At 39.5% G+C, this 22,192-nt stretch overlaps 1 protein-coding gene and 1 long non-coding RNA gene across 2 annotated transcripts in view; one reads left to right on the forward strand and one right to left on the reverse strand.

The window, feature by feature from the left end:
* LOC131813759 (uncharacterized) overlaps positions 1-22,192 on the forward strand; it is a 125,026-nt gene that overhangs the window by 22,367 nt on the left and 80,467 nt on the right. The gene's annotated exons all lie outside the window — the stretch shown is intronic.
* On the reverse strand, positions 6,971-9,017 carry LOC131813755 (rhomboid-related protein 2-like). The gene is made up of 2 exons (XM_059144220.1): positions 7,534-9,017; positions 6,971-7,361 (listed from the first exon to the last, which is right to left on the reverse strand). Exons 1-2 carry the CDS (start codon positions 8,332-8,334, stop codon positions 7,335-7,337), a joined length of 828 nt encoding a protein of 275 aa, XP_059000203.1. The 5' UTR covers positions 8,335-9,017; the 3' UTR covers positions 6,971-7,334.

The following is a 22,192-nucleotide window of genomic DNA, read 5'->3' on the forward strand; positions in this document are numbered from 1 at the left end:
ATCACGACTGGAGCTAGAGGCAGCTGCTTATCCAGCTGATCACCCAGGCTCCCCTTGAGTTAATTTCTTTTATTTTTTTAATTTTTTAAAAAAGATTTTATTTATTTATTTGACCGAGAGAGATCACAAGTAGGCAGAAAGGCAGGCAGAGAGAGAGAGAGGAGGAAGCAGAACTCGATTCCAGGGCCCTGAGATCATAACCTGAGAGGCTTAACCCGCTGAGCCACCCAAGCGCCTGAGTTAATTTCTTTTAAAGACTTTTTTTTTTTAAAGATTTTATTTATTTATTTGACAGAGAGAGATCACAAGTAGGCAGAGAGGCAGGCAGAGAGAGAGGAGGAAGCAGGCTCCCCGCTGAGCAGAGAGCCCGATGCGGGACTCGATCCCAGGACCCTGAGATCATGACCTGAGCCGAAGGCAGCGGCTTAACCCACTGAGCCACCCAGGCACCCTCTTTTAAAGACTTTTTTATTTTAGACAGAGAGAGTGTGCATATGTGGGGCAGAAGGAGTGGGAAAGAGAAACTCAAGCACACTTGGAGTTGAGCAAGGAGCTCTATGTGGGGCTTGAGTCCCTGACCCCAAGATCAGACCTGAGCTGAAACCAAGAGTTGGAGGCCCAGCTGACTATGCCATGCAGGTGCCCCCATTTTGGGTTAACTTTTACACAAGGTATGAAATTAGGTCAAGTTATTATTATTATTTTTTTTAACTCATGGATGTGAAGCTGCTCCATCAACATTTGTTGAAAAGACCATCATTTTCTTCATTAAATTGCTTTTGTATCTTTGTCAAAAATCAGTTAGGTATAAGGGAAACAAACTAGAAACCAATAACAACAGAAAAGCAACAGGAAAATCTCAAAGAACTGAAAGTTGAACATCACACTTTGAAATAATCCATGAATCAAAGAGGAAATCTCAAGGGAAATTTAAAAAATTTAAAATTTAAAATTTAAAGAACTGAACGAGAATGAAAATACAACATAGCAAAATATGTACTACACACCTAGAGCAATGCCAAGAGGGAAATTTATAGCACTAAATTCTTTCATTAGAAAAGAGGAAAGTTCTTGGGCACCTGAGTGGCTCAGTGGTTTAAAGCCTCTGCCTTCAGCTCAGGTCATGATCCCAGGGTCCTGGGGTTGAGTCCCACATAGGCTCTCTGCTCAGCGGGGAGCCTGCTTCCTCCTCTCTCTCTGCCTGCCTTTCTGCCTACTTGTGATCTCAGTCACATAAATAAATAAATCTTTAAAAAAAAAAAAAAGAGGAAAGTTCTCAAGTCAATAATCTAGGTTCCTACCCCAAGAAACTAGAAAAAGATAAAAATAAACTCAAAATGAGTAGAAAGAAGGAAATAATTAAAATTAAGAACAGAAAATGGTGAAATTGAAAGCAGGATATCATAAGAGAAATCAAACAAGACCAAAATAAGTGGAGAGACATACTATACTCATGGATTTGAAGATTCAACATAGCAAAGATGTGACTTCTCCACCAAATTGACGTGTAGGTTTAATGCAGTTGCTATAAAAAATCCCAGCAAGAAACTTTTGGTAGTTATAGACAAGCTTACTCTAAAATTTATATGGAAAGACGAAGGACTGAGATACCTAAAACAATCTTAGAGAAGAAGAATAAAGTGTTAGGAATCAGTCTGCCTAATTTGAATACGTAATATGAATCTACAGTAATCAGGAGTATGCAGTATTGGGGAAAGGATAGACTCCTAGATCAGTGCAACAGAGTAGAGAATCCAGAAATAGACCCATATGAAGATGCCCAATTGATTTTTTAAAACAGATTTTATTTATTTATTTATTTGACAGAGAGAGAGAAAGAGAGGGAGGGAAGAGAGAAGGAATACAAGCAGGGGGAATTGGGAGAGGGAGAATTAGGCTTCCTGCTGAGTCCGATGTGGGACTTAATCCCAGGACCCTGGATCATGACCTGAGCTGAAGGCAGACACTTAATGACTGAGCTACCCAGGTGACCCTGCTCAACTGATTTTTGACAAAGATAAAAAATGAATTCAAGGAGAAAGGATGGCCTTTTCAACAAATGGTGGCAGAGAAATTATATATTGGTAAGGTTTTAAAAAGATCTAAATTTTGGGTCACCTGGGTGGCTCAGGCCTTTTAAGTGTCTGCCTTCTGCTCAGGTCATGATCCTCAAGTCGTGGGATTGAGTCCTGCCTGTGGATCACTGCTCAGTGCGGAGGTTGCTTCTCCCTCTACCTGCTGCTCCCTCTGTTTGTGCTTTCTGTCTTACTGTCAAATAAATAATAAAATCTTTTAAAAAAAGGATCTAAATTTTATACCTTAGATAAAAACTAACTCAAAATGAACTATCATTTTAAATGTAAAATGATAAAACTTTTGGAAGAAAATCTTTCAAAAGTAGGGTTGGGCAAAGAGTTCTTAGACTTAACACCAGAAGTACAATCCCTAAAAGGAAAAATTGATAAAATGGAACTAGTCCAGATGAAAAACTTTTGTTCCATGAAAGACAAGAGGATGAAAAGACAAGCTAGACTTATAAGCCACATATTTAACAAAAGACTAGTATCTAGAATACATAAGGAACTCTCAAGACTCAACAGTTTAAAAAAAAACACAGATATTTCTCTGAAGAAGTCATACAGATGGCAAGTAAGTACACGGAAAGGTATTCTTCATCATTAGCAGTTAGGGAAATGCAGATTAAAACCAAAATGTGTGATATCCTACTATAATTTTATGTGTGAACTGGACTAGGCCATGGGATGCCTGGGTAGTTGGTTGAATTATTCTGAGTGTTTTCATAGGGTATTTCAGGATGCGAGTAACATTTGAAGGGGTAGACCTAGTAAAGCAGATTTTCTTCTCTAGTGTGAGTGGGCCTCAAACAATCCACTGAATGCCTGAAAAAGCTGAGTAAGGGAGAATTCTCCCTGCCTGACTGACTTTGAGCTAGGATATCAGTCTCCTCCTGCCTGTGAACTTGGACTCGGGCTGGAAATTAATACCATTGACTTTCCTGGTTCTCAAGCTTTAGGTATCAGACTGGAACTATACCATCAGCTCTCCTGAGTCTCCAGCTTCCGACTGCAAATCTTAGAAGTTCTCAGCCTCCATACCAGTGTGAATCAATTTCTTATAATAAATATCAATCATATGTGTGTGAATTCTACTTTTAATAACTATTTCAGCAAGTTTCCGCAAAATACATACATAATACAAGAACCAAGAATGTTATGTGTATAAAATTCTGTTCCTATGGAGAACCCAGACTACTACACTAACATACCTAATAGAATGGGTATAATAAAAAAAAAATTACTAACACCACATCCTTGTGAGGATGTGGAGAAATTGGGTCTCATATATTACTGGTGGGAATATAAGAGGGTACGGCTACTCTGGAAAACAATTTGACAGTTTCTTAAAAAACTAAATATGCAATTGCCACATGACCCAGCAATTCCTCTCTTGGACATTTATCTCAGAGAAATAGAAGCTAATATTCACAGAAAAACCTGCACCTGAGTGTGCATGGCAGTTTATTTGTAATAGCTCCCAAGCTGGAAACAATACAAATGTCTGCCCATAAGTGAAAGGTTAAATCCACTGTAGTGCCTCCATACCATGGAATACTGCTCAACAATAAAGGAATTAACTTGAATGAATATTGGAGGAAATATACTGAGTGGAAAAATGCCAAAAAAAGGTTACATACTGTATGATTTCATTTATATAATATTTTTGAAATTAAATTATAAAAATGAGAAAAGCTCTCTGGTTGCCAGCGTTAGGGAAAGGGAAAAGGGTAGGGGGTATATGGGTGTGGTTATGAAAAGAAGCAGGAGGAATCACCCTGGTGTTGAAACTGTTCTGTATCTTGACTGTGGTGGTGGATACACAAACCCATGTGACAAAATTAGAATACACTAGATGCACCACACACACACACACACACTACAAATAAGTATAAGTAAAACTGGGAGAATCTGAACATGCTCAGTGCATTTTATCAATGGAATTTTTTTTTAAAGATTTTAAAAATTTATTTGGCACACAGAGAGAGACAGTGAGAGAGGGAACACAAGCAGGGGGAGTGGGAGAGGGAGAAGCCAACCTCCCATTGAGCAGGGAGCACGATGCAGGGCTTGATCCCAGGACCCGAAGATCATGACCTGATTCTGGTTGAGATATTATACTATAGTTTTGCAGGATGTTACCAGTGGGGAAAGTGGATAAAACACACACAGGACCTCTCTGTATAATTTCTTAGAACTATATGTAAATCTACATACATACAAACATACATGTGAAAGGGTTAATAAAAAAAGATCAGAGATTGAGAGATTGAGATGGGGGTACTTGTTCCTCCTTGCTTTGTCCTGGTAGGTTGGCTGCATCCCTCCACATAGGTCCAGTTCCTGGAGGTGGCTCTCTCTTGTAGTAACTGTCCTTGGGTTCCCTTTAAGCCTAAGGTTGTTCTCACTGTAGGCAGCTTTGGGCTGCTGCACCATCCCTTGTCGCACATCTGTAGTTATATTTATTTCTAGTTACTTTATTAATGTTTGTGGTTATTGCAGATGATCTCTATAAAATTTTGTTTTTGACGAAAATGAGAGAAAAACTCTAAAATTTCATTTTGATGAAAACGAGAGAAAAAAACAAATTTTTCTGTTTCATGGTGCCTTGGACATAATGGATTCTTGATAAATACTTATTTATTGATAAATTCACTTCTAGGATTTTTGAACATGTGTATGTTTTTCAACTGTACACTTAGTGTTAGGAACCATTTATAAGCAACAAACTGGATGACCTAAGTGAAATGGACAAATTCCTAGAAACATACACTCTACCAAGACTAGATCAGGAAGAAACAGAAAATCTGGATAGACCTAACTATCTAACTAGTAAGAACTTGAATCAGTAACCAAAAGCTTCCCACCAAAAAAAGTCATGGACCAGATGGCCTCATTGGTAAATTCTACCAGACACTTAATATATAGTTTTTATAGTTTTTTAAAGCACAGGGGCAGAACCCATGGGCAGAAAGAGCTGCACTGGCATTTTGAGGAGAGATTGATTTTACATATATTTACATTCTTTTTAAGGCATGCCAACTCATTTGATGAGGCCAGCATTACCCTGATACTAAAAGCTAGACAAAGATACTGCAAGAAAAGAAAACTGCAGACTAATAACCCTTATGAATATTGATACAAAAATCCTCAAAGAATATTAGCAAACCAAATTCAGCAACAGACTAAAAGAATTATGCACCATGACCAAGTGGGATTTATTTGGAGTGCAAAGATGCCTCAACATATAAGAATCAATCAATGTGGGTTGACTGGGTGGTTGTTTTCAGCACAGGTCTTGATCTCAGGGTAGTAAATTCAAGCCCCATGTTATGATCCCTGCTGTGTGTGGAGCCTACTTAAAAAAAAAAAAAAGTATCAATGTGATAAACTGTATTAATTGAAGGAAAAAAACCCACATGATCATTTTAATAGAGCAGAAAAAGAACTTGACAAAATTAAGCACCTTTCAAGATAATACACTTAGTGAAGTTGAAATAGAAGGAAGTTTACTAACATAATAAAAGCTCTGTATAAGAATCCCACAGATAGCATTATACTCCATGGTGAAAAACTGAACACTTCTCCTCTAAGATCAGGAACAAGACAAGGATGCCTGCTTTTACCACTTCTATTAGGCATAGAATCCGAAGTTCTGTCAGGAGAAATTAGGCAAGAAAAGGAAATAAAAGCTATCCAAATCGGAAAGGAAGAAGTAAGATTATTTCTTTTCATAGGTGATACAATATTATGTGTAGAAACTACTAGAGAGTCTGCTAAAACTACAAAAAACCACTGGAGAGTCTATTAGTAAGGGCTAATAATTTCAGCAAAGTTGCAGGGTACAAAATCAACACAGAAAAATTGGTCTCATTTTTAGGCACTAGTAATAAACAATTCAAAAATGAAGTCAATAAAACAATTCCATTTACAGTAGCACCAAAGAATAAAATACTTAAAAATAAGTAAGGAGGCCAAAGACTTGTGTATGGAAAAACAAAACATTAGCCCAAGTGTCCTTTGATTGATGAATGGATAAAGAGGCAGTACACACACACACACACACACACACACACACACGGGGGTGGAATATTATGTGGCCATAAAAAGAATGAAATCTTGCCATTTGCAATGACAAGGATGGAACAAGAGAGTATTATGCTAAGCAAAATTGGCCAGAGAAAGATAAATAGCATATGATTACACTCATATGTGGAATTTAAGAAACAAAATAAATGAGCAATTCTTATAAAAAATGATAACATTTAATTCTTCATTTTCAAAATTGTTTAGCTATTTTAGTTCTCTTCCCTTTCCATATAAATGTTAGAATGAGCTTGCTGACATTTTGTTAAGAATTGTGCATAAATATTGCTGACATTTTGATAAGAATGATATTAAATCTGTAGATTAGTCTGGGGAAAATCAATGTCTTTATCACCTTGACTCTTCTAATCCATGAAAACAATATGTCTCCATTTATATAGGTCTTTGATTTCTTTCATCACCATTTTGTGCTCTTTTGCCTTGGAGAAGTTTACATTTGTTTATATTTTTGCCCATTTTTAAACTTTTCAGCCTTCCCTTTACCTTTTTATAAAGCATTTTTTTGGTAAACAACGTATCATGTTTTCTTCCTTCTCCAACTGACCATCCCCGTCTTTTACCTTGCCTTCTACTTTACTTTTCCTTTTTATTTGCTTTGTACTTTGCTGATGGATTCAGTTAGTTTTTATTCTCTTCCCTTCCTTCTGTTAATCTGGAAATTTTACTGTATCGTCCTTGAACACATACTGCTATTCTCTTATCTGAGATGATGGGCCAGCCACTTGCTCTTCCCTCATGTTTCCTCATCCTCCCCAAAATCAAATTTCTAGGTTATTACTTTTTTTTTTTTTACAGGTATGAAAAGTTTTTATTATCAGCACACAACAGTATTTGTGAATTCTATCAAACAGTCTCTACAACATACCCTCTAAGGAGAGCAAGTCTCATTTAGATACATATGATGCACACCATGAGTCTGGGAAGAGCCAATCCCTGCTTTTTCTATCCCTTCCCTTTTCTCTCTTCCTTTTCCCTCCTCTGCATTCAGAAGCCCCTTCCCTAAACCCTAACCCCTTTTGTAAACAGTCTTTGCAACTGAGGACATCGGTGGTGTTCTGACCTCTTTAAAAAAAATTGTTAGTATTTGCAAGGACTTCTTGGTCTCTTCATAGACTTCAGTTTTTTTCCAGATGGCTCTTTGCATTCCTTGGTTTATATATCATGAGGCAGTTCAGTTTGCTGGGGATAGGAAAATGTTGAAAAACACGGCAAATAAGACACAAGCGAAATAAGCTGCAATTGCTATCCAGAGCCTTGGGTCCTTCAGCAGAGCCTTATCAAAGCAGCTAAACACAGTGTAACCTATGGACATTCCAGCGAATCCACCTGCAACATGGGCTGCAAAAGATACCGGTGACCCGTCCGTAGGGACAAAGAACCTTCTGTAGAGAGCAAATCCCATATCTGACCCAATTATAAGGATGATGATCAGTAGTCTGACAATTCCGAAGGCAGGAATCATTTCTCGAAAATTCACCAGAACATTCATAAAATAGCCTCCCATCAGAGCATAGACTCCTCCTGAAGCACCCACAAGATATTTGAGTGGGTCAAAAATGGAGCTGGCAAGGGACCCTGCAATCACTCCTGCCAGGTACACCAGCCCTACTCGCAGGCCTTTGTGGACCATTTCCAAGGGAATACCCAAAGCGAGCTGCATAATGAGATTCCCCACGATGTGCTGAACTCCAGCGTGGACCAGCATATAGGAGACAGACCTCCAGGCTTGCTCCCGCTTCTCGGGATTGTAGGTAAAGGGACTCTCCAGGATGCCTGTGTCCAGGGTGATCCACTGTTTCTGAGGCTTCCACACGGCATAGTAAATAAACACCGCCAGCTCAGCAAGGCTGACGGAGATGATAAACACAGGGGGTGGGAGGCAGTTAGCTCTCTCCAAGCATGTTCTTCGGACCTTTTCAGGAAGCATCCATTTCGAGACAACCCTATGGACCTTTTTACTCTTGAAGGGATCTTCACGTCCACCATCCTCTCTCATTTCCTTCTCTTCTTCCAGCTCTCCTTCCATGTCTCTATCCATATTCAGATTCATATCCTCCATCTCCAAATCATGGTCAGCAGCCATTGTCCTGGGTCCTCCCTCCACCACGGGTCTGTTTTCTTCCTCGGCACATACAGCAAAGGGATCAGACATGTAGTTCAGCCACTTCAGCAGCTAGCAACAGATGAAAATGCTGGTCGCACCTGCAGCATGTTGGTTTTACCTCTCTTAGCAATGGTCACACTCTGACTTCAAGCCCTGTCTGTGTGCCCTGTTCTTCGGAAACCAGGAGCACCTCCTTGATTAAGCATCTCTGACATCTTCAGGGCTCACAGGTGTGCTTTCAGGCTGTGGCATTCCCTGGCCCTCCCACTCCTGTTTATCTTCTGCTCCCACACCTGAATTCCTGAGCACAGTTCACCACCTTGGAAACATTCCTCGGGAGGCCCACGTCGTCCCAGCCAGGACAGGCTGCCCACCGCCTTCCAGGATGCCTGGGCCGAGGGGCTGCCTCTGAGGCCCTGACGTTCCCGCCCTGCCAGTGGTCCCTCCGTCCCTCCCCAAACTCTCTAGGTTATTACTTTTTTTTACATATGCCCACCCAACTCCCCATGCCTGCATATTGCTGAGAGGAACCTTTAGCTCCAGACTAATATTAGACTTTCTCTTACAGTATGTCTCATATTTCAAGGATCCTTCGTGTTCAGACATTCCCAGTCAATCATCATCCATTTCAGTTAACCATATACACAGCAAAGTGCTATGCCTACCATTGACTCCCTTTCTGTTTCTTTCTTCTTCTTCTTCTTCTTTTTTTCTTTTAGCAATTTTTGTTTACTTCTCCTTCTTTTTCACTTTTTCTTCTCTTCCTTGACAAAGTTTTTTTTTCTGGAAACTTTTCCTTATATGGGTAATGTGAATGAAGATCTCTCAATCCTTGCATCCCAGCAAATACCTTTCTTCCACACCAGCGAGTGGATAATGTCTTTACATGTTCCACATTCTTGGCTCCTAGTCCTTTTTTCCCAGTAATTAGTAAATATCCAAAATATCCCACCAACTTCTGCTGCTGCATGTGAGAACTTACTGCCTGTTAGTTTTTCTTCTTCTGGAAATAACTTGTCCTTTTGGTCTAGAAGTGTGCACATTTATCTTGAACCTTGGAATTTTCAAATTTTATCAGGACATGCCTAGATGTTTGCCTTTATATCACCTCTCCTAAACCTGCATCAATAAGTTTGCAAATAACAAAATTTCCTTGCCCCTTCCTTCACCTCTTATACATGTTCCTTTTGGCATTCATATCACTTGCGTTGCGGCTTCTAGGATCAGTCTCACAAGGATCTTTTATTTTCCTTTAGATAGTCCTTCTCTCTGAGTTTTGTCCTAGGTTTTGAAATTGTTTCTTCCAAATGGTCTTTAAAACCACAGTTTTTAATCTCACGAGTGGCAATTCTGTCATTCAATTTGCCTATTGGATTTTTCAGTTTGGGAAGAAATAAAAATTTGATAAGTGGTTTTATGCTTTAATCGAATCTCCTTAAGGGTTAAGTAAGGTAACATTAGTCACTGTAACAGAAACTTTGACATCTTCAATATTCAATTAAAAAAGATAGATTTAGGGTGCCTGGGTGGCTCAGTGGGTTAAAGCCTCTGCCTTCGGCTCAGGTCGTGATCTCAGGGTCCTGGGATCGAGTCCCGCATCGGGCTCTCTGCTCAGCAGGGAGCCTGCTTCCTCCTCTCTCTCTCTCTGCCTGCCTCTCTGCCTGCTTCTGATCTCTCTCTGTCAAATAAATAAATAAAATCTTAAAAAAAAAAAGATAGATTGAGGGGGATCTGGGTGGCTCAGATGGTTAAGCATCTGTCTTTGGCTCAGGTCATGATTCCAGGGTTCTGGGATCAAGCCACAAGTCAGGCTCCCTGCTCAGTGGGGAGCCTGCTTCTATCTCTCCCTCTCCCCCTGCTTGTGCTCTCTCTCTGTCAAATAAATAAATAGAAATATTTATTAAAATTTAAAAAAAAAATGAAAGATAGATTGAGACATCATGAAAAAGATACCCGAGACTAAGGCACAGTTGTTATTGGAGAGGAGTACGTGATATAGATGGATATTGTAAGGAATGGAGCTATGTCAGATAAACCCTTGTCAGACTCTCCCCTCTTCAGATGGCATCTATGCATCTGGTCTGACCCAGAGGGAGACAAAACCTTGCTTCTGCTAGATATTTTACAACATTCTTTATCCCCCACCTTCCACTGAGGAGCTCAGTATAACCTGCTGGTTAAGAGTTTGTACCCCTACCCCCGCAAAAAAAAAAGTTTGTGCCCTGAAGTGAAGATAGACCCTGGCTCTGCCGCTAACTAGTTTTGGGTCTTTGGATTGGTCACCTTGAACAGGCTAAGTCTGTAAACCTTATTTTAAATTTGAACTCTGAAATAGGCTTAAAGAGCATCTGGGTGGCTCAGTCAGTTGAGTGTCTGACTCTTGGCTTTGGCTCAGGTCCTGATATCAGGGTCATGAGATCAAGGTCCACGTTGGGCTCTACGCTAAGTGGGGAGTCTGCTTGAAGATTTTCTCCCTCTGTCCCTCCAACCACTCATGCTCTCTCGCTCTCAAATAAATAGATAAATCTTAAAAACAACAACAACAACAACAACAACTGTAAAATGGGGTTAAAAAATACTGTCTAACTTTATAGGATTTTTTTTTTCTGTGCATTAAGTAAAACAAAGCAATGACCATAATTTAGCATCATGCCTGACCTGAATAAGTGCTCCTTACACAGTAGCTACCATTATTATGAGTGGTTCAGTCTCCTGAGGGCTTGAGCTGCAGGTTTTCTGCAGATGACCCAATGTAGTCTCCAGCCCTGATCACTCTCCTGAGCTACAGTGTAACATTTTCTGTGTCCAGCTGGACAACACTACTTGGATGTCCTCTTGGAATTTAAGGTCCTCTGTTGAGTAGGTGTAGTGTGCTGCCTGACAATTTGGACTTTTTAAATTGGAATATAAATGCTGACATTACGTTTCTGATCGCCAAGGCATCTATTTCTAAGACATCATTGGGAATAAACACATTGCACACTACACAACTGGATAAAGAGCCAGGCCTCCCAACCCATGAAGTTCCCCTTTCAGAAAGCCCTGGGTGACCCGGATAATGGACCATTTGCATGATCCTGCCCCACCCTAGCCTTAATTTCCACTCTTATGTTTTAAATTCACAAATAAAGAGTGAGCCTGCAAAATTTGAGGCATCCCACTGTTGACCTCAGTAGAAGGAGAACCCGGGTTCACGTGAGCTCACTCCCCCCACCACCTGTGATCTCACTGTGTAGGCTTGGGCTCGTGGTTCACCTTTCAAGAATCAACCTTATTTTTTCCAAAGTTCTCTGCTGATTGTTGCTGAGGCACATCTTGCAATCAAATAAAACCCGCAAGGGCCAGTCCAGCCACAACACTGGCTCTGGATTGGGGAAGTGTCTGTGGGCTCCTTACAAGTTGTGCAGGCCTAGGTGAGTGCCCTGAGGCATTCCTGGCTGATAGAATCTGTTGCTTACATGAGGCAGACACAAAATGTAGCCCAAACTTACTTTTTTAATCTTAGCTCCCACACTACACTGCTATGGATACACTCTTGCCAATCTGGACAATTTCAGACTACTTCCTCTTTGTTCCTTTCATCTGGAATATTCCTTTATCCATTTCTACTTACCAAGATTTAACCCATTCCTGGGCACCTGGGAGGCTCAGTGGGTTAAAGCCTCTGCCTTTGGCTCAGGCCATGATCTCAGGGTCCTGGGATTGAGCCCTGCATCGGGCTCACTGCTTGGCAAGGAGCCTGCTTCCCCCTCTCTCTTTGCCTGCCTCTCTGCCTACTTGTGATCTCTGTCAAATAAATAAATAAAATATAAAAAAAAAAAAAAGATTTAACCCATTCCTTAAGAATAAGCTCAAACGCCACTTTTTTCTTGATCTTCCCTAATGAAGGAGAACTCCCCTAACTTATTTTTTGTAGAAACTTGTTTTATTCTTGTCAGTCGTGATGATACTCATTACTGTTAGCTTGCGGTATGGGTTGGAAACCCTGCCTCTGCAAGTGGCAGATTCTCCATGTAGTTTAGCGAAGATGGAATTTTTAAGCTTATATAACGTCCAAAACCTCAGACACTCAAGCGTATCAGGGTTCTTACAGTCTCTACCTTGAATTTTACTTTTTTGTGTGAGTTAACTTGATTATTATCTACTGCTTACTGGTTTCCTCTTTAGAAGGAAAATGGTTCTCAGTTAGCCCAATGCTGTCATTATAGCTTGTGATGCAAGTGCTAGAGGTTCCCGTTGTCCTCCAGCAGAAGAGCCCTGGCAGGAAACATGACCAGCCAGCTTTGGTGACCTGTTCATTCCTGTACCATTCAGGCTCAATAGGATGGAAGGGTCTGCTTGTCCAGGTGTGGGTCATGTGTCCACCCCCAGATGAATGGGAAGGGAAGGCTTATGGGAAGGATCAGGGGTCAGTTATTGTAGTTCACTGCTCTGCTCTGCTGTATTAGAACTCGTGGAGCACAGGAGCCGTGCCTCATCTTCTAACCCCTCAAACAATGGCTTGTTCAGGGTAAATGCTTAGTGCATTTTTACTGAATAGATGAATAAACAGATTATCTTAGCACCAAATTGGGAAGTTTAATAGGCTGTTGTTAAGCAGGGTAGTCAGGCTTTGGAAAAGAATTTTCCAAATTTAAAATGTAAAATTCTCAGGTAGTTATGTTATTATTTTTTATTAAAGATTATTTATTTATTTATTTGATAGACAGAGATCATAAGTAGGCAGACAGGCAGGCAGAGAGGAAGAGAAGCAGGCTCCCTGCTGAGCAGAGAGGTGATGGTGGGGCTCTGGGGCTCCATGTGGGGCTCGATGTGGGGCTCGATCCCAGGACCCTGGGATCATGACCTGAGCCAAAGGCAGAGGCTTTAACCCACTGAGCCACCCAGGTGCCCCACAGACAGTTATGTTATTTACTGGTGGATAGCATAGATCCAAAAAAGACGTAAGGAGAATAATAAACCTCACTAAAGGAGAAAGTTGGAAATGTTTAGAAGTTCCTTGTAAATGGGAAATTTGCCTTTTTTTGGTCTTTCACTTTCAGATAAATTTCCTTTTCCTGAGAAACTTGTACAGAGAGAGTAACTTGGTTCTAGCCTGGACAGGGGAGATAAAAATGTAAAAAAAGGGTTTAGTTATGGCAATGTCTATACTAATGCTTCTACTGCAATAATAGGACCTGAAAATGTAAACACATTTTGTTACGAGAGGTTGTGGGAGTACAAAACAGGGGGCTAGCCTGGTTTTCTTGGGGCTGACTCTCTGAGGGGTTAATGATCAAAAAAGTAGAAAATGAATGTACTTAATGCCACTGAACTATACACTTAAAACCGAGTAAGATGTAAATTTGTTATATGTATTTTACCCCAATTAAAAGTAAATACATATAAATTTCAAAAGAATTATCCTTGGATGCCAAACCCAGAGGGAAATTTTGACAAGGAGCAGGATATTTTTAAAAATTTAATTTAATTTTTTTTCAATGTTCCAAAATTCATTGTTTATGCACCACACCCAGTGCTCCATGCAAAATGTGCCCTCCTTAATACCCACCACCAGGCTCACCCAGGCTCACCCATTCTTCTGCTCCCTCTTTTTTTTTTTTTTTTTTTAAAGATTTTATTTTTTTTTTATATGACACAGAGAGAGAGCACAGCAGGGGGAGCATGAGAGGGAGAAGCAGGCTCTCCACTGAGCAGGGAGCCCAATGCAGAACTCAGTCCCAGGAGCCTGAGATCATGACCTGAGCCAAAGGCAGAGGCTTAACCCACTGAGCCACCCAGATGCCTCGATTTAATTTTATTTTTGAATAATAAATTCATATTGCTTTAATTTCATTTTAAGATTTAGACTATTAACATGCTCTCAACAGTCAAAACTATACAAAATATTAAGAGAATTGTCGTTCTCTCCCATATCCCTTCCACACCATTGTCTCCTACCTCTTAATAACCAGCTTCATGGTTTTCTGATTCTGTGTTTTTTCTTGTAACGATAAGCAGATTATGTGTATTTTCCCATTGCCCCTTCTTTCTGACACAAAAGATAGCATACTATCTCTTGTCTTATTCTACTTTTTTTTTTTTTAATTTCCTGGAAGTCATTCCATATGGAGTCATAGAGATCATAGAGATCATCCACATTCTTTTTTATCTTCTAGCTCACCACGTCTTTCCTTGGCCACTTCCAGTCTACTAAAAAGCTTATCAAATGCATTCTTCACTTACGTTGTGTGTATTTGATTTCTAACATTTCCTTTCCATTCTTTCTTAGAATGTCCACCACTCTGTTTACAATACCCATCTGTTCTTGCACATTGCCTACTTGGTCCATTAGAACGCTTAGCATATTAATCATAGTTATTTTAAATTCCTGGTCTGATAAGCCCAAATTCTCTGCTATATCTGAGCCTGGTTCTGATGCTTGTTTCGTCTTTTCAGACTGTATTTTTTGCCTTTGGCACGCTTTGCAATTTTTAGTTGAAAGAGAGACACCAGGTAAATAGCCTTTGTGTGTTTTTTTTTTTTTTTTAAAGATTTTATATATTTATTTGACAGAGAGAAATTACAAGTACACTGAGAGGCAGGCAGAGAGAGAGAGAGAAGGAAGCAGGCTCCCTGCTGAGCAGAGAGCCCGATGCGGGACTCGATCCCAGGACCCTGAGATCATGACCTGAGCCGAAGGCAGCGGCTTAACCCACTGAGCCACCCAGGCGCCCCGGTAAATAGCCTTTGAACATGAGTTTTCATGTTAATCTTGCCAGGAGTTAGGCTGTGTTTACCCTTTGCCGTAGTTGGGATTTCCAAGGCTGAAAATGTCTTCTTATGTCCTTGTTTTCCCCTTTTGTTGTCTTTGGGTTTCCCTAGAGACCTAAGTTTGCAGTTCTTTCCTGTAATCTGCAGAAGCCCTCCTGTTGTGGTGGTAAAGCATGGGAGGAGGAGAAATGTTATCTAGTCTTTTCATTAGGTCTCAGTCCTTTAGGGAGCCCTGGTCATGACGTTCTCAAGTGCTTCTCAGCCACCTGCTCCATACTCCTACACCACTTAGGGGAGGAAGGGGCTGGAGTGGGTATTTCCCTCCCCCCAGGTCTGTTAGGCTCTGGTGAAACCTACAGGGGTTAGGCTCTGGTAAAATATTTTCTTTTGAGGACAGGCCATTGGTAAGGAGAACAGAGCGCTCTGGGCTTATTTCAAAGCGATTGATTACCTTTCCCCTTCTCCCTCAGGACCTGGCGGGACTCCTGGAGGTAAAACTCAGGGAAGTGTGGGGTGCCTCCAAGATTGGGCTTTCAGGAGTTTTTATCTCGCAAGTTAGCCTCTAGAAATTAGTCATTTACCCTCAGGTGTTCCTACCAGGCTCCAGGTGCGGCTTCTGCTTCCCATACACTGTGATTTTCTGTCCGCCTGTGTCTTTCCAGTTTCCAGAGAGTCAGGATGCCCTGTGATTTCAGTTCTTTAATGGATCTGAAAACAGTGTTGATGTTCAGTTGGTTCAGCTTCCTGCACCCCCCACCCCCGTCTTGTGAAGTTGGGAGTGATGAGTTCCAAGCTCTTTGCGTGTCACACCAGAAACTGGAAGTCAATGCTATTGATTTTTGCATATTAATTTTATATCCTGTTATCTTATGAAATTTTTATTGTTTGAATTGCTTTATTATTGATTTTCTAGCACAACTTTCTAGATATGCTAGATATTCTGTCATCTGCTATTAGAGGTTGTTTTATTTTCATTTTGTTTTTTTCTTTATGCCTTTGTTCTCTTTGGTCAAATTGTACTGACTAGGATCCCCAGAAGGATGTTAAATAGTGGTGGAGATAATGGGTTTCTTGCCTTGTTTCTGCTTTAAGGGGAATAGCTCCTGAGTTTTTTCCATTAAAAAAGAAGCCGGCTTTAGGGCTGAATTTTATATATTTTGTCTTGTTTTCTAAAATATGTGTTTTGTTATTATTTAAGTATGGCAAGGCCAACAGATCAGGAGATGACTTTCATTAAAAAGATAACTTGTTATACCCAGAGCCCCCAAAGAAGGGACATGCCACACTCTGGGGGACCACCAGGGGAAACACCATGGTCAGCCTGGAGGTGGAGGGAGGAGGGGAGAATGTGGTCAGGAACCTTTACTATGGTTTCCAGGGGAAAGGAAGGGTGAGGCAAGGTAAGTAGGCTTACAATAGCTAGCTTGAATAATTTCAGCAGGCCCTTGGGCTTAGGGCCTATCCCTAGTTATCTCTTAATTGGCTCTGGGGTAATTAGGGCAGGTAGATAGTGGTCTGGAATGTGAGAGCCCAGTAAAGGAAGTGGTCTCTTAGACGAGTTGTAGTCTATCTCTAGGAATTAGCTAACCCTGGGAGGGGTCATCCCTCTAGGATCCAGCCCAGGTGTCAGAAAATAGGTGACATGGGCCCAGAAAATAAAGTGACATGGTAGTATAGAGCATGTTAAGGAAGTATTCGCCCACTTCTGTTTTCTCATCTTTTAATTTTATCAAAAACTTTTTCAATGTTTATCAAGATAATCCTATGACTTTTCTCTTTAGGTCATTAGTATGGTGAATTACCTTAAAATGTTTTCTAATACTGACCAGTTTTTTTATTTCTTGACATAAATTTGGGCCTTTTGGGTGTTTTATTTTAACAAGTCAAGACCCACTTTTTATGCCAGTGGTTTTTTTTGTTTGTTTGTTTTGTTTTGAAAGATTTACTTATCTATTTGACACAGAGAAAGAGTCCAAATAGGCAGCATCGGGGAGAGGGAGAGGTAGAAGCAGGCTCTCTACTGAGCAGGGAGCCCAATGCGGGACTCAATCCCAGGACCCTAGGATCATGACCTGAGCCAAAGGCAGATGCTTAACTGATTGAGCCACCCAGGAGCCCCGTATGCCAGTGTTTTGCAATGCTTTCTTTACTATCTTGAAATTGAACATTTAGATGATATAACCTACTTATACATCAATAATAATAGCATTAAAATATTTAAGTTTTCATACATAGGATAAATCAAAAGTACATAACTTGTTATAAACTGACATGTATTTTTATATGTAATAGTCGGATTTTGCTCTGTTCTTAGAATCATTGTGGATGGGCAGCTACAAAAACTGATAATGATGTATTTTCCTGGTAACGTCAATAACATAAATATGTTGCCAATTAATGACATACTTTTCAAATGGTTGAATAACTGTTGTTAATACCCAAACAAATCAGAGTACCATTTTGTCTTGATTTATATTAAAGTTGCATGCCTAGGAATTTCAGTGTATATCAAAATGATGCAAAATTGTGTGTGTAAAATAGAATTAGGTTCTAGACCTAGAAAATTATAAATAAATTTTCTACTCATAACAATGATCAGTATGACATTTATTATTATGTAGGACTGTCCTATGATTTGTGAGACTTCTAGCTCCCCTGGTACCTACCCACCAAATGCCAGTAGTACCCCAACTATTTCTGTAACCAGATTCACCTCCATTTAGTTCATTGCTAGACTAGGTGAACTCTGTTTGGCTCAGCCAATGGCGTTTTTGTTCACAAGTATAATCCATACCCATGGTAATGTCTTTTATGCATAAGACTGCAAAACAGATGAAACTTACAGGAAAATGTTCATCTTCACAAGTAGTAAAAAATGTAAACTAAAATCAGGGATATACCATTTCCTTTAAATTAATTATCGATTTATAAAAATAATACTGAATAATTCAGAGTGGTATGAAATAGGTACTTTTAAATATTTTAATTGTGGTGTGAAAATTTTCAGCAATTTGGCAAGAGTTTTTCAATGTCTATGATCTTAAAATTCTCCCTTTTCTTGGGGTCTATGCTAAAGAGTTCGAAAATATAGAGGAGGGGCACCTGGATGGTACATTTGGTTGAGAGTCCCAACCTTTGGTTTCCACTCAGGTCTTGATCTAGGGGTCATGAGATCCAGCCTGCTTGAGATGTTCTCTCCCTCTGCCTTCCAGCTTGTGCTCTCTTGATACAATAAATAAAATACAATAGATACAATAAATAAAATAAATCTTAAAAAAAAAAGAAAATACAGAAGAAACTTATGTCATTATGTTATATTATGTCAAACTTGTGTCATTACCAACAACAACAAAAATGATTAGGAATGTAATAGAAAAAAGTATGATAGAATGACATGGGTATCATCCCACCACTCTGAGGTCATGACCTGAGCCAAACTCAGGAGTCCCACACTTAAACAACTGAGCCACCCACACGCCCCTTTGGGGTTGACTATTTAATAAATGGGTTAAGTTAAGTGGATAAGCATTTGATAAGAAAATAAAAATAGATACCCCCTCATTCCTTGTGCCAAATAAATTTCAGATGTATTAAAGATCTTAAAAGAAATAATATTAAACTAGAAGAAAATATAGTTGAATATAGCATTACAATGGGGAATACTTTCCTAAGCATAATACCAGAGTAGAAACCATAAAGAAAATAATTCGCTGTATAGTAATCAAAAGCTTCTATACATTGAAAAACTAAAAAATTTCAGCACATGAGAAAATTAAAGAATTAATGCCCTTAAATACCAAGAGTTCTAACATATCAATGAGAAAAAATTCCTTTTTCATATTTAATTTTCATGTCAATTGAAAACTAAGTTTAGAAATTGAATAGGAAATGTATAAAATGAGTGAGGCTGTAATTAAGCATATGAAAAATGTTAACTCTCTTCTAAGATTGAAAATGGGGAAAAACTCCAAGATAACAAGCCTTGCAAATCATTTTGGCAAGCATTTAAAGGAATCTTAATATCTAGTAGGAAGAGGCATAGAGGTGAGCATTTTGATATTTTTTTAATGGGAATGGGAATTGATGCAATCTTTCTGTAGATCCATTTGACAACAGGTAGCAAAGCCTTAAAATTCTGTATATTCTTATGTGACAATAAAAATTTTGTTTAGAAAGCTTTTTTTAGTAACATGTGAAATAATTTTGTTAAAATACTGGGTGGAAAAAAAGTTGTATGTGGTGAAGTTTGAAAATACCGGTTTTATTTTTTTAATCTTTTTTTATTTTTAAAGATTTAAAAAAAAAAATTATTTGCTTGTTAGAGAGGGAGAGAGACACAGCGACCAAGCAGGGGAATGATAGGCAGAGGGAGAAGCAGGCTCCCCGCTGAGCAAAGAGCCTCATGGGGGCCGGGGATCATGACCCGAGCTGAAGACAGATGCTTAACTAACTGAGCCAACCAGGCATCCCCAAAATACAGGTTTTAAAAAGTCTCTAGGGAAGAAATTCAGATTAAAGTACACTGCAGTGGCAGTGCTGTATTATGGGAACTCTCATTTTCAATTTTTAATATTCCAATGCTGCACAAGTGTTTTTACAGCTAAAAAATAAAACTAATTATATTTTACAGAGGTTACTTAAAAACTAACCCTGTGCCTGGTAGGGGGTGTTGAATAAATGTTTGTTAAATTGAATTGTTCCCTGGCTACTAAGCCCTCCAACAATTTTTTAAACATTTAGAATTCTCTCCTTCCTGAAAGGATTTAAAAACTGGTTCACATAACACTTAATCCCTGGGTACATATGAGTTGAGTAATTCATTAATTATCCAGGCTTTAGATTTTTCCAGGAAATATAGAGAATTTACATATCAGTGTAGATAGATATCTCCTTGGCACCAAAGGCAAATTTCAGAACTTTCATGTATTTGCAGATGCTTCAGAATCATTCCCCTTAGGTTCCTCAGGTTAGACAGTTATAACTTTTCTTACTTCTAAATGTAAGGAATTTTCATACTCAGATTACTTTAGGTCTGTGCATAGTTTTCTTGTAATTTCATTAGGTGGCAATTTAGACACAACTTTTTATAAAGGACATGTTCACGTTTCTAAAATTAACCATGGAAAGAGTCACCGATCCCACATAATGGCATAAATTAAATTCTGCCTCTTAACAATTTGCAGAGGGACTTCCCAGAAGGGAATTTTTATTAACAGCTAGGTTCTCATAGGGGCCCTTTGGATAATACACCTGTACAGGTGTATCTTTTCCCAGGTACCCGTGTGACTGTACCAATGAGTAAGGCTGCTTCTGGAGTCTAAATACTCCTGTGCTCTTGAGTTTCTCTCCTCAAGTATCTGGAGATTTTTTTCCTTCAGCTCAAGAAGAAAACATGGCGCCACCTACTAGCATTCTGTAGTATTGCATTATAAAAAGGTCTTTCTGGGTTTTGTTCATTTGTCAAACACTTTCTGAACCCCCCGTATAGCCAAGCATAAACTTCAGAGCCCTAAAGATGAGTAACACTGACCCTGCCATGACCGAAATGTCAGTATAGCTGAGAACACAGACGTTATTTGCGGTGTGTGGTGCCAGGAGAAGATGTGTCATTTTAGCCCTGGTACTCAACATGGGCATTGAGGAGACGAGGTTCCAGACAGGGAGACCAGTCTGGAGGGGGTTAATAGAATAGTGTCAGCTATCCAAACGTAAGATTGCCTTTTTGAATTCAAGAGTTGTATTTATTTATCTAGTCATTAAATTGTTCGGTGAAAGCTACCATATTTAACATTTGTTGCCTGTCTTCAGGCCACCTGGGGATATCACAGCAATATCTGCCATTTAAACAAATTTGAGATTCTGAGGATTGTCTCACAATGTGAGGTCATCTTTTTTTTTTTTTTTTTAAGACTTTATTTATTGGGGCGTCTGGGTGGCTTAATTGGTTAAGTGGCTGCCTTTGGCTCAGGTCATGATCTCAGAGTCTTGGAATTGAGCTCTGCATTGGGCTCCCTGCTCAGTGGAGAGTATGTTCTCTCTCTGTCCCTCCCCGCTTTGTGTGCTCTCTCTCACTTTCTGTCTCTCACAAATAAATAAAATAAATAAAATCTTAAAAAAAAAACTTTATTTACTTGTCAGAGAGAGAATAAGCCGAGGGAGCATTAGGTGGAGGGAGAAATAGGTTCCCTGCTTGGTGGGGCTTGATCCCAGGACTCTGGGATCATGACCGGAGCCAAAGGCAGACACTTAACCAACTGAGCCCCTGAGGCATCCCCCATGACAGCTCATCTTACTGATGGCTGTAATCAAGCATGTTTAGCTTTCTAATATAACTCCTTAAAGAATACACTTGACTTGGCTCTCCGTTTCCCCCTCTCCTTGCTCCTGACAACTGTAAGATGATCTTATTGCATATCTCTCATATGTCAACAGAAGAATCAATGGGTATTAATCACTAATAATATATAAGTGATTCTGGCCAAAAGGCTGGGAAGAGATCAGTTATAAATAGGATCTGGGTTTTGAATTTACTCTGAGCTTCCCTTGCTCCCATCTGCTCTACAAGTGTGATCAGATTGCTAGCTCCTTCAGACGTTCAGATGCCTTAAAAATTCTTGGTCCAAACAGACTGTTTTTTTTTTTTTTTTTTTTGTATTTCTTTCTCTCATTCAGATCTCAAAATTGTTGAAAAAGATGTGACGGGTCAATTTTCCAGGAGGAAATTTTTCAGGAGAAAAATATTTAACATCTACCTTCAATGCTTCTTAGCAATCTTTTAATTCTGTAGTTGAAGGATTCAGAGGCCTATGCACACATTCCTGGTTGATGGCACATTTTATTTTTGAGGCACACCCCTGTGGAAGGGTGTAGATACAATTTATTAATTGCAGTTGCTTTTTAGTGTTCTGTTGTGTGACTGTAGCATGATTTACTCATGTTTCCTGTTAAATATTTAGCCTAGCTGTTGCTTGGTGAATTGTTTCTTTTATTATGTAAGTTTCCCATATATTTTATAAATGCATGGCAGGTTCATAGCTAACAATGTGGATGGTGAAGCTGAGATTGTCTGGGTTTGAATCCCACCGATAGAATCTTGAGAGATTTACTGAGCCTAGCAGTGTCTTGGTTTACTCCTCCGTAGATACTGGAAGTA

Source organism: Mustela lutreola, chromosome 13, assembly GCF_030435805.1.
Source record: "Mustela lutreola isolate mMusLut2 chromosome 13, mMusLut2.pri, whole genome shotgun sequence".
NCBI lineage: Eukaryota > Metazoa > Chordata > Mammalia > Carnivora > Mustelidae > Mustela > Mustela lutreola.

Bases quoted from the DNA above. Each gene is read 5' to 3' on its own strand.
- LOC131813755 (XM_059144220.1), bottom strand. From the start codon at position 8,334: ATGTCTGATCCCTTTGCTGTATGTGCCGAGGAAGAAAACAGACCCGTG. The intron at 7,362-7,533 runs GTATCTTTTGCA...TCCTATCCCCAG, and splicing joins TCCCTACGGACGGGTCACCG to CAAACTGAACTGCCTCATGA.